The 11,157-nt window shown below is 37.6% G+C and overlaps 2 protein-coding genes across 2 annotated transcripts in view; one reads left to right on the forward strand and one right to left on the reverse strand.

Moving 5' to 3' along the window:
* The window catches only part of HAUS6 (HAUS augmin like complex subunit 6), a 42,495-nt gene extending 37,102 nt beyond the window's left edge, over positions 1-5,393 (forward strand). The window contains exon 18 of the mRNA XM_019659068.1: positions 151-5,393. Within this exon, the coding sequence (XP_019514613.1) occupies positions 151-200 (50 nt within the window). The 3' untranslated portion in view covers positions 201-5,393. The remainder of the gene's footprint in view (positions 1-150) is intronic.
* RRAGA (Ras related GTP binding A) lies at positions 5,179-6,873 on the reverse strand. Its single transcript, XM_019659069.1, has one exon. It carries the CDS (start codon positions 6,504-6,506, stop codon positions 5,565-5,567), a length of 942 nt encoding a protein of 313 aa, XP_019514614.1. The 5' UTR covers positions 6,507-6,873; the 3' UTR covers positions 5,179-5,564.
* Positions 6,874-11,157: the final 4,284 nt, after the last annotated feature.

Raw genomic sequence — 11,157 nt, forward strand, 5'->3', positions numbered from 1 at the left:
AATGGTAATTTTATCATAGTTAAGTATTTGTATGTGAACTTTCTACTTAAAGAAGACTGAAATTTATATTACTTGGAATCTGTCCTATTGGTTTTTATTTTTTGGTAATGTTTGCTTATGCTTTTCTCCTTTTTAAAATCAATTTTGCAGAAGAAGAAATCTTGAATAAGAGCCTTGATGCAAAAGAATCTCTGACTTGAAAAGATGAAGCAGTAGCCCAGTTAATTTGACTGTGATGCACTTCATTTGAAAACTGATTTATAATTTAAATACACATTGGAAGTGTAACTTTTTCAAGGTCTAAAAAGTCTTAATGCCTTTTAGCTTCCTCTAATGTTTTTAGGTAAGAAGAGCATGTTTGGATTTTCTGTTTTTATGGATATGGGGTTGAAAAGTGAAATATTTGGAAAGCAACATAAGTTATGTGTAGCCATTTTGATTTTCTTGACTAGTCTTGTAAGCATTAAATGGCAAAGTAGTAGTTTAATTTATTATGTTTTAATTTCAGTTAACATAAGGACGAGTAGTTTTTGATGTATTTTTATGAAGTGGTTAACATAATAGCCATTGAATACACTGATTTTTCATTTTAGGGGAATTACAATTTTTATTGTTTCTTAATGGAACATTCTGGTACTAACCAAAAAAAGTGAGAAAAATAGTGTCTTGAGATGTATAGTCAAGATGACAAGGTTTGGGAAAGCTCCAAATAGGCTTAATGATTCAAGTAGGTTGCTCCTGAAAAATGATGTTTGGTGGAATAAAGGGCATGTGATAATAAGTGAACACTGGGCGGAATGGATTCAGGAAGAAGGAAAAAGATGACTAGACACTTTTAAGGAACACTATCAAACTGTGAAATCCATTCAGTGGGTTGTGTAGCAGACTTATATTTAGTCTAATTTAGACTTTGAGACTTTAGCTTAACCCTAGTTTTATATTTTAACAGAAAAAATGTAAATTAAAAAGTTTATATGTTTGTTGTTTTTTTTTTTTGGGGGGGGCACTGTTTTAGAGGAAAGGTGCTTATTTTGATTATATTACTTTCCTCATAAACCATCAGTTCCCCACTGCCTACAGAATAGCCTCAAAATAACTTGAGAAAACTGAATTTTGGGTTAAATAACTTGTTCACAGTGTCACACAGCTAAGTTAGTGGTGAAACTAGGGTTTGACCCTATTTTCCTTCCTTAATAAACCACGAGACCCCTAGAAGTAACTAAAAGGCCAGGACAACAGACTATGGCTGCAGGAATGGGCCTCCTGCTTACCTACTAGACTGAGTGGGAGTCAGATGTGAGGCCTCTTGTACAGTAAGTATCCTGCCTCACTCAGTCATGGCCCCTGGCCAGGAAAAGGGCTTTAATGATGAGTACATGCCATGGCCCTCTGTGAACCAGGAGAAATGAGCTCACACTGGAAGGGTGATAGCACCTACAGTACCCCTCTGTCTAGTCCCAACTCTTAACCATCAAAACTTGTTCATTTGCCAAGAAACTGGCCAGGAGAAGAGAAAAGGGGAGAGTTCTGGAAGTGGTTCATCTTTCTTCATTCATTTTAGGCTGATTTTCTTTTGATTGTTCAGTCCCAGTTTTAAGGCCAGTCTTTTTTGTGACATCAGAAAAAAAAGCACATACTTGCAATAGAAAGGAAAGAGGAAAAGCTTTTCCTAAGGTGCTATATTCCTTTATTAGTTAATTCAACAAATAAGGGACTCTGCAGGTCAACTGGGAAACTATTCTCTAGTCTGCCTTAAGAAAACTCAGTATCTGTGAGTCCAAAATTAACATTTTTAGGGAGGAGGTAGGGCCATCACTAGCATCTACAAAGTATATCAGGGCCATTCCTAGCCACTTAATATATATAGTTTCATTTAAGTCCTTTTAACTGTTAAGAGAGTGGTTATTAATACCTATTTTACAGATGATACTGAAGCTAGGGAACCTAAATGACTTGTCTAAGTTGGAGTCAAGGAATCATCTGGGATACATCTTAATATAGGTGCCATAGGTCTAAAATGGGGATTAGGGATCTTTATTTTAAATATGCTTCCCTGGTAACTGAGACTCAATAAAAAGCTTAAGAACCACTGCTAGGGGATATTCACATTTAGTCCTGGGGTACCTTAAAGAAGCAGGTCCACTAGTGCATAAATACTAAAGAGATCATTAACTATCTGATGAAACGCAAGTTCACCAATAAGTGTGGGAGGCCCTTAATTACTGAGAACCCAAATATCAAAATATCTGTGGACACTGGATTTACAAAAACCACATCCTTCAGTGAGTTATGCCTGTGATAGGCTGGAAGTTTTAGGCAGTTTCCTGTCCTTTGCATGCCAGTAGTATAAACAAAAATATCTCAAATCTGTCACTTTCTCCTTGGCCATTTTATGACCTGTCTTTAGTCTTTCCTATCCAATATTGCCTGCATAGCTGCCTTTTTGACAGAACAAAGGTTCTGTCACTTCTTTGTTTAAAATGCCATTAATTTCATTGCCAATTCCAGAACAGAGTTCAAATATTGGGCTGTCAGAAAAGTCATGACACATTGTTTGCAACGAAAACCAGAAAAAATACGTCATGACTTTTCCGACAACCCAATATAAAGGATTTTAAGGCTCCCTACATATATTTCCTCTATTCTGCTTTCCACTATGATCTCCCATTTTTTACTGAAATGCTTTGGTGAGCATGGGTCTTTAGAAATCTTAATTCACAATGTTGAAGCTGGAATACTTTACATTTGTCTCCCAGATTATTACAATTATAGCTGTCCCTTAAAGCTAAGTAAGGCTCAGAATAATCCCACTTCAACGCTGAAGTCTTAATCTACCCTTTCCATGTCCATGGGCCTGTCCCTTCTCGGAAATCCATGATTTATCTTTTATTTAGTATTTTTCATTTATTTTATCATATTTTTCATGGTTGTATGTGCTCTCTAGTTATACCAATTATACACATACAGACAGACAGACAGACACACACACACACATACACACCCTACCTATGTAGATGTGTGTCTGGGGTGTGCCCACACATATTTCAACCAAATATTGAAATACTGGAATTGTTAGATGCTTCTGTGATGGAATTAGAGTAATGATAGAGGGCTACTTTAAAACTGTAAATGTACTTTTTCTCATTACATTCATAGATTACATAGAATGTACCTTGTTTTACTGACTATTTGTAAAATAAAGTGTAAACTGGCTTCTATGTTAACTTGAAACCAGATAATGCCAAAATGTCCTGGTTATTTTCAGTGTTTAAAGAGGACAAGCATGTAATGTTACTTAACATGAAAAGTGTTATCAAGTGGAATAAAGAATATTTGAGGTTAAAGAAAAACATTTGGAGGTAATTTAACTGAAAACAAAAATACAAGTATTTTGAAACCATTCTTTACCATGTGTTCCTTAACCATGATCTGTGGAGTCAATTTTATCTAAAGAAAAAACGAATTCTTGAGACCTTATAAAAGGAAACCTTATTTTTTCTACTCTGAGTATACTGAAGTTAAAGAAAATATGTTTAAGAACATTTTCCTCAATGTAAGGAAAGTTTTGTTCAAGTAAAATTTTCTTTTCACATTAATTGCAGATACATAGTTGCTCTTTCTTCTCATGCACTGTGAATGTCAAGTCTACATCCTAAAGTTAAATTATCTGTGAGTCGCTTTTGGGACTATTTGTAAATATGTTCTACATACTGGAGTCTTGAATAAACATTCAATATACCACCGATTCTGGAATTTTCTATATATCCAAAAGAACCATGCCCTGCATATTATAAAATGATCATATATAAAGTTATATCAGTAACTTGATCAACAAATTTGTATGCTTCAGTGATTCAGGTAAGTATTTTGTTACTCCATTTTAATTACTAGATTTACTAAATGTATTTTAAAAAGTACATCTATACTTCTTTTTTCATCTGGAGTTTTTATACTAACTTATTGCCAAAGGCCCCAATTAGACAAGTATAATAACTTACATCTGGTTAGCTTGTTCTTCATGCTTAGGGACCCTGCCATCCACAACTGCTGCTATTTTAAAGGGTTTAAAAAATATTAACTATAAAGCCTTGGAAATTTTAAAGTCCTGTCACTTATATTTAACGTCTATTTACAGAGCTAATGTCTCATTTGTAAAAAGAGATGAAAAGAGTTGATCAGGTTACGTGGCTCCAAAATAGATTGCATTTAAAACAATCTTTTAAGGCAGCTAGCTGGAAAGGGACATTTTAGGTCTGTTCTGATTTCACTGTATCACAGTGCCAATCCAAATTAGGAGTCTTAGAATCCTTCCCCCAAAGTAGGTAATCTAAGAATCTGATTCAATATTATCCAACTTCTAGATACAGATGGGAAAGTGATCTTGTGCAAAGTGAGTAAAACACAGAGAAGTCATTTAACTTCCTGGGCTTCAGTTTATATCTGTAAAATTAGGGGAATTATATCAAGTAATGTACACCTAAAAATACTAGTATTTTTATAATTAAGTTTTCTGTCGGAGTAAGTAGTGGGGTGTAATAGGAGAGGGGGGAGGACCTGTAATCATATTGCCTAGGTTCAGCTGTATGACCTTAATTTGGTCATACCAGTTTTCTCATCTGTTAAAAGTAATTTACATCATCAATTGTGAGGATTAAATAAGAAAACGCACACCAAGTATTTAAGAATACCTGGCATTTAGTAAGGGCTCAAATGTTTAACTAGGCTCCATGTCCAGTAATTTTAGGGTGGGGAAAAGAATGGCTCAGTAGGTAGTATTGATAGCTGACACACTACTGAGTCTGTGCCATTCTAAATGTTTCCATGTTTTAATTCAATCCTAACAATCCTATTTTGTAATGCTATTCTTTTCCATGTTTTACAAATGAGGAAACAAATTAAGTACTTTTCCCAGTTCACAGAGCTAGTAAGTGAAGAGACTAGAATACTAAGTCGGCTCTCAGCTCAAACGGTGTAGCTTCAAAACCAACCACTCTGCTACCGCTGCTATGAAACTGCTAAGGCTATGGGGGCTAAGATCACAAAATCAAATTGACTAAGCAACATTTGTGCGCAGTCAGGATCTTTTGATTTACATATTAACCACCTTCAAATTATTTCAAATAAGACCATATTTTAAATTGCTAACGGTAAATGTTTATTCATGATTGAAGCCAAGAAGACTTTATAAATGCATTTTAATACCTTGCTGATAAAATAGTAACATTCCATCTTTGCAATCTTGTAAGGAATACAGGAAGATATTAAAGGCTTTGATGTGTATATCTATTATAACCAGGTAATCAGAACACACACACACACACACACCACCACCTACTTTAGTGTTACACCATACCAACTTTTCAGAAAGGCCATCTTGAAGCTCTACTGGGTAACTGAGTAAATAGCGTCTAAGGTTTAAAGGCTGGGGAGTAGGGAAGAAAGAGATGGAAGTAGTAAGCACACATTTCAAAGCCCACTTTTAAGCACACGACATTATGAATACTAAAGAAAAATGCGAAAAAAAGAGGCAATTCAGCATTTTCAGAAAGAGCATTTGGCAATATTCAACGCATAAGGAGGCTGTGCTTGGGACCATCCACTCTCTCCAGCTTCTCAAAGTGTTTCCTGGCATTGCGAATGTTGATCAGCGTAGCTGCAGACGGGATCGACGGGTCGGACATAACAACCATCACGTACGTGTTTGATGTGAAGATGTCGATGAAAGCAGCGAAGTTAGAATTCCTAACTTCCATGCTCTGGAAAGAAGCGGCCAATTTACTGCAGCTCAGCTTGAACTGCTTAATGATGTTGCTGATCTTCTCAAATCGGTGGACATCACGCTGCTCTTTGCACTGGTAATGGGAAATGACCAAGAACGTGGCTCTCTCGAACAGCAGAACTTCATCAGCCTCAATAATTTGGGCAAAATTCCTTAGGTTCATCTCCAGCTGCTGAACATTGGGAATCAGCTGATAGACAATACTGGACCAGGCTTTGTAGAGCGTTTCATCCCAGATGGATGTTCGAAAACAAGCGCACTCCAGGGGGCGAGACAAACGCCTCAGGTCTTCCTCTCGCTCTTTAAAAATCAGGTCACGCTGATCCTCCTGAACCAGATCCATTTTGTGCACCAGGCAGAAGATTTTGGCATCAGGGGAATTCTGGAGGATGGCCTCCAGACACGACTGGTAATAGTGCATGTCCTTTTCCAGCTCGCGGCTCTCCACGTCAAACACGTAAATCAACACCTCGACGTTACGGAAGATGTTGTCTCGCTGGCTGGTGAAGTAATTCTCCATGAAGGTGTCCTGACCGCCACAGTCCCACAGGTTCAACACCAGGTTGCCCAGAAATCGGACGTGGGAGTGCTCGACATCAATGGTGGCACCCAGGCGCCGAGTGTCACGAGCAATATAATTTGCAAAGATAATCGACCTCATGCTGGTCTTTCCCGACCCGCTCTTCCCCATCAACAGCACCTTTTTCTTCATGGCTGTATTTGGCATCACCCGCCGGAGCCGCCGCGGACTGGGCCTGAGGGCGCGGCCTAACTGCAGCGCGGAGGGGGGAGGTGCCGGGCGCTGCGGGGGCTCCGCAGGCTGGGTCTCGCAGCTGTGCGGTCCGGGAAGCCGAGAGCGCGAGCTCGGGGCTTGAAAGGCCGCGGCTGGGTGAGCTCTTCTGCAGAGGAGAGCGCCCCGGGGTAGACGACTGCAACAGCTCGGCAAAACCGCTCGCCTTCCGGAGAGGTAAGTCGCTGCGTCCTCGCTGCCACCCACTTCCGGCGGCGCTCTCGCGAGACTCCCCGCGTTCGGCCGTCACTGCCTGACGAGCTTTAATAAACAGCTCTTTTGATGAAACCGAGCCGGGGCCTCCCGAACGAGAAAATGGAAGGGGAACCCAGGATTCTGTTGTTCTGTTCTCCTGTTTCAACTGGGTTTTCGGTTGCAAGGTGTACGTGTGTCGTGTGGTCGGTTGGGAGAATGCTGCCATCTCGCGGCCAACCCCCCCAACACATCACAACTGGCTTGAAGAGCGGGGTGCGCTTGGGTGGTTTTCGGCCAAGGCCGCAGACAGGTGAAGGGGGGGAAGGCCAACTTCTCAGCCAAGTTAGGTCTCCCCAGATGTCCTGGTTTACTGAGTATGAGGGCAGGGCAAATGAAAACTGTACAAATGAGGAAAGTGAGACTTTGAGAGGTTGGTTGAGTGAGGACTCAGTGCTACACAGCTCGATGGTAAATCCCTACTGGGCGATATCCAGATTCCCAGTTATTGCTTTTTCCACTTGGATGCTAGTTCCTTTTTCACACCTGCTTTCCTGGTAATCTCAGACATTAGAATTTGTAATCAGCATTCCAAAGCTCGAGGAAACAATAATATGGAACCCGTGCATTAGCTCAATCCTCCCAATGACAGTATGAATAAATAACCCGATTTTCAAGTGAATAAACTGAAACTTAGAGGGGTTAAGTAACTTTGCTAAGTTACACATCTCTTAAATGATGACATGCAATTTTATTCTAAAAATACAAATATAACTTTAAGGTGTATAATATGATTTGATAATACAGAGTGAAATAATAACTATGGTCAAGCTAATTAACATATCTCATTAATAGTTACCTTTTTTCCTGTGTAGTGAGAACATCTGAAATCCACTCTTAGAAAATTTCCAGTAGTCAATACGATATTAACTATAGTCATCATGCTGAGTTTAGATCTGTAGATTTCTCCATACAATGTAATTGCAACTTTGTACCTTTTGACCAATATCTCCCCATTTCCCCCACCTCTCTTTCCCTGGTTAACCACCATTCTACTTACTCTGTGCTGCTATGTACTCGATTTTTTAGATTCTACCGGTGAGATCATGCAGCTTTTTGCCTTCTGTTTGGTTTATTTCACAAATAATATTTAATTCATATGTATAAACAATTTTTTATGTAAAAAAATTGATTTTCTGTTTAAAACATAACACACCTTCAGTTTTATAAGCTACCAAGAATGTTCTCTAACACCATATTCTACAAGTAGATTTGACATACATTTTAGCTAAAATATATCAATAACAGAATTTTTGCTGTCCCATAGATAAGTTGAACATTTTTTATTTTTAGCATTCGATTTATTTAAATTATGATAGTATTTATATTGGATTATAGTGATGGTTTTTATTCAATTTTATTGAGATATAATTGACATATTTGTATTAGTTTTAGGTGTACAACAAAATGATTTGATTTATGTATGGTATAGCTAAATGATTACCACAGTAAGTATAACATCCATCACCTCACAGTTACAAATTTTTTCTTATGATAAGAATTTTTAAGATCTACTCTCTTAGCAAATTTCAAATTATACAATATTGTTAACTATAGTCACCACACTGTATATTACATCCTTAGAACTTATTTATCTTTTAAGTAGAAGTTTGCACCTTTTGACCATCTTCACCCTTTGACCATCTTCACTCTTTTGCTCACTCTCCAACCTCTGCCTCTGGCAATCACCAATCTGTTTTCTCTGTCTATGATTGGTTTTTTTCAGATTCAATACTCATATGTAAGTGAGATCGTACAGTATTTGTTTTTCTCTGTTTGACTTGTTTCACTTAGCACAATGCCTCAAGTTTCATGCATGTTGTCTCAAACGGTAGGATTTCCTTTTTTATGGCTGAGAAATGATCTATCAAATTTTTTTGTAATTATTAGTTTCAGGTGTACAAAACAATGTAATGGTTATACATTTCACTCCTCACAAAGTGATAACCCCTTCTCCCAATCTATTGCCCCTCTGGGGTACTTGTTGGCCATTTGTATGTCTTCATTGGAAAATGTCTCTTCAGTTTCTCTGACCATTTTCTAATCTGATTTTTTTCTCTGACGTCATATATATCTATTACAATTCCATAGACTCTGTTCCCTATACTATACTCCATATTCCTTGACTACATATATTAAATTATAGTTGACATACATACAATATTATTCAGCTTCAGTTTCAGATGTACAGTGCAGTGATCAAGCCTCTACACTGTCCATGAAGTGGTCTCCCTAAGAAGACATGTGCCCATCTGACACCCTACAAAATATTTACAACATTATTGATTATATTCCCTAAACTGTCTTATATCCCTGTGACGATATTATCAAATTTTCTTTATCCATTCATCCATTGATGGACATGGGTGGTTTCTATGTCTTGGCTATTGTAAATAATCCTGTGGTAAACATGGGGGTGCAGATACTTTTTTAAGATAGTGATTTCATTTCCTTTGGATATATACCCAGAAGTGGAATTGCTGGGTCATATGGCAATTCTATTTTTAGTTTTTTAAGGAAATGCTATGCTGTTTTCCATAGTGGCTGTACCAGTTTATATTCCTACCAACAGTGCACAAGGACGGCCTTTTCTCCACATCCTCACCAACACTTGTTATCTCTTATTTTTTTGGTGATAAGCATGCCAACAGGTGATATATCATTGCAGTTTTGATTTGCTTTTGCCTGATAATTAGTGATGTTGAGCATTTTTTGGGGTACTTGTTGGCCATTTGTATGTCTTCATTGGAAAAATGTCTCTTCAGTTTCTCTGACCATTTTCTAATCTGATTTTTTTCTGTTGAGTTGTATGAGTTCTTTATAAATTTTGGATTAACCTCTTATCAGATAAATAATTTGTAAATATTTGCTCTCATTCATAGGTTGCCTTTTCATTTTGGTGATGATTTCCTTTTCTGTGGGAAACTTTTTAGATTAATGTAGCTCCACTTGTTTATTTTTTATTTTGTACTTTTGGCGTCATAACCAAAAAAGCATTTCCAAGACGAATGTCAAGGAGCTTTTCCCCAATGCTTTCTTCTAGGAGTTTTATGGTTTCAGGCCTTATGTTCAAGTCTTTAATTTGTTTGAGTTGATTTTGTGTATAGTATAATGCAGAGGTTCAATTTCATTCTTTTCCATGTGGTTGTCCAGCTTTCCCAACATCATTTCTTGAAGAGACTATCCTTTCTCCATTGTGTAGTCTTGGCCCTTGTCGAAAATTAGTTGATTGTGTACACCTGGGTTTATTTATGGACTCTTAGTTCTGTCCCACATGTCCGTTTTTATGCCAGTACCATACTGTTATAATTGCTATAGCTTTGCAATATAATTTGAAATCAGGAAGTGTGAACCTTCAACTCTGTTCTTAAGATTGCTTTGGGGGAGGCCAGGTGGCTCAGTTGGTTAGAGCGCATGCTCTGAGCAACAGGGTTGCAGATTGGACTCCCACGGGATGGTGGGCTGTGTCCCTCTACTCCCTCCTCTCCCCCCACCACAACTAGATTGAAAATGGTGACTGGACTTGGAGCTGAACTGTGCCCTCCACAACTAAGATTGAAGAATAACAACTTGACTTGGAGCTGATGGGTCCTGGAAAAAACACATTGTTCCTCGAAAACACACATTTTCCCAAATAAAGTTAAAAAAAAAAAAGATTGCTTTGGTTATTTAGGGCCTTTTGTGGTCCCATATGAATTTTAGAGTTACTCTTTCTATTTCTGTGAAAAACACCATTGGCATTATGATCAGGATTGTATTGAATCATAGATGGTTTTGGGTAATATGGACATTTAAACAATATTAATTCTTCCAATCCATGAACACAGGATATCATTCCATTTATAGATTTTCTGTTTGGATGTTCTGTCCATTATTGCAAGTGGGGTATTGAAGTTGCCTGCTATTATATTGCTGCCAATTTCTCCTTTCAGATCTGTCAATATTTGTTTTTATATTTAGGTGCTCTGATGTGAGATGTGTATATATTTATAATAGTTATAGCTTCCTGTTGAGTTGACCCTTTTATCATTATGTAATTACTTTCCTTGTCTCTAAAGACAGTTTTTGACTTTAAGTCTGCTTTGATGTAGGTATAGCCATTCATGCTTTTGGTTACCATTTGCGTGGAATATCTTTTTTCATCCCTTCACTTTCAGCCAATGTGTGTCTTGAATTTAAAGTGAGTTTCTTGTAGACAGCATACAGTTGGATCTTGATTTTGTTATCCTTTCAGCTACTCTATTTTTTTTAATTGGGGAATTTAGTCAATTTACATTTAAAGTAATTATCGATAGGGAAGGATTTACTATTGCCACTTTGTTAACTGTTTTCTGTT

The sequence above is a fragment of the Hipposideros armiger genome, unplaced genomic scaffold (genome assembly GCF_001890085.2).
Source record: "Hipposideros armiger isolate ML-2016 unplaced genomic scaffold, ASM189008v1 scaffold_294, whole genome shotgun sequence".
In the NCBI taxonomy this organism is placed as follows: Eukaryota; Metazoa; Chordata; class Mammalia; order Chiroptera; family Hipposideridae; genus Hipposideros; species Hipposideros armiger.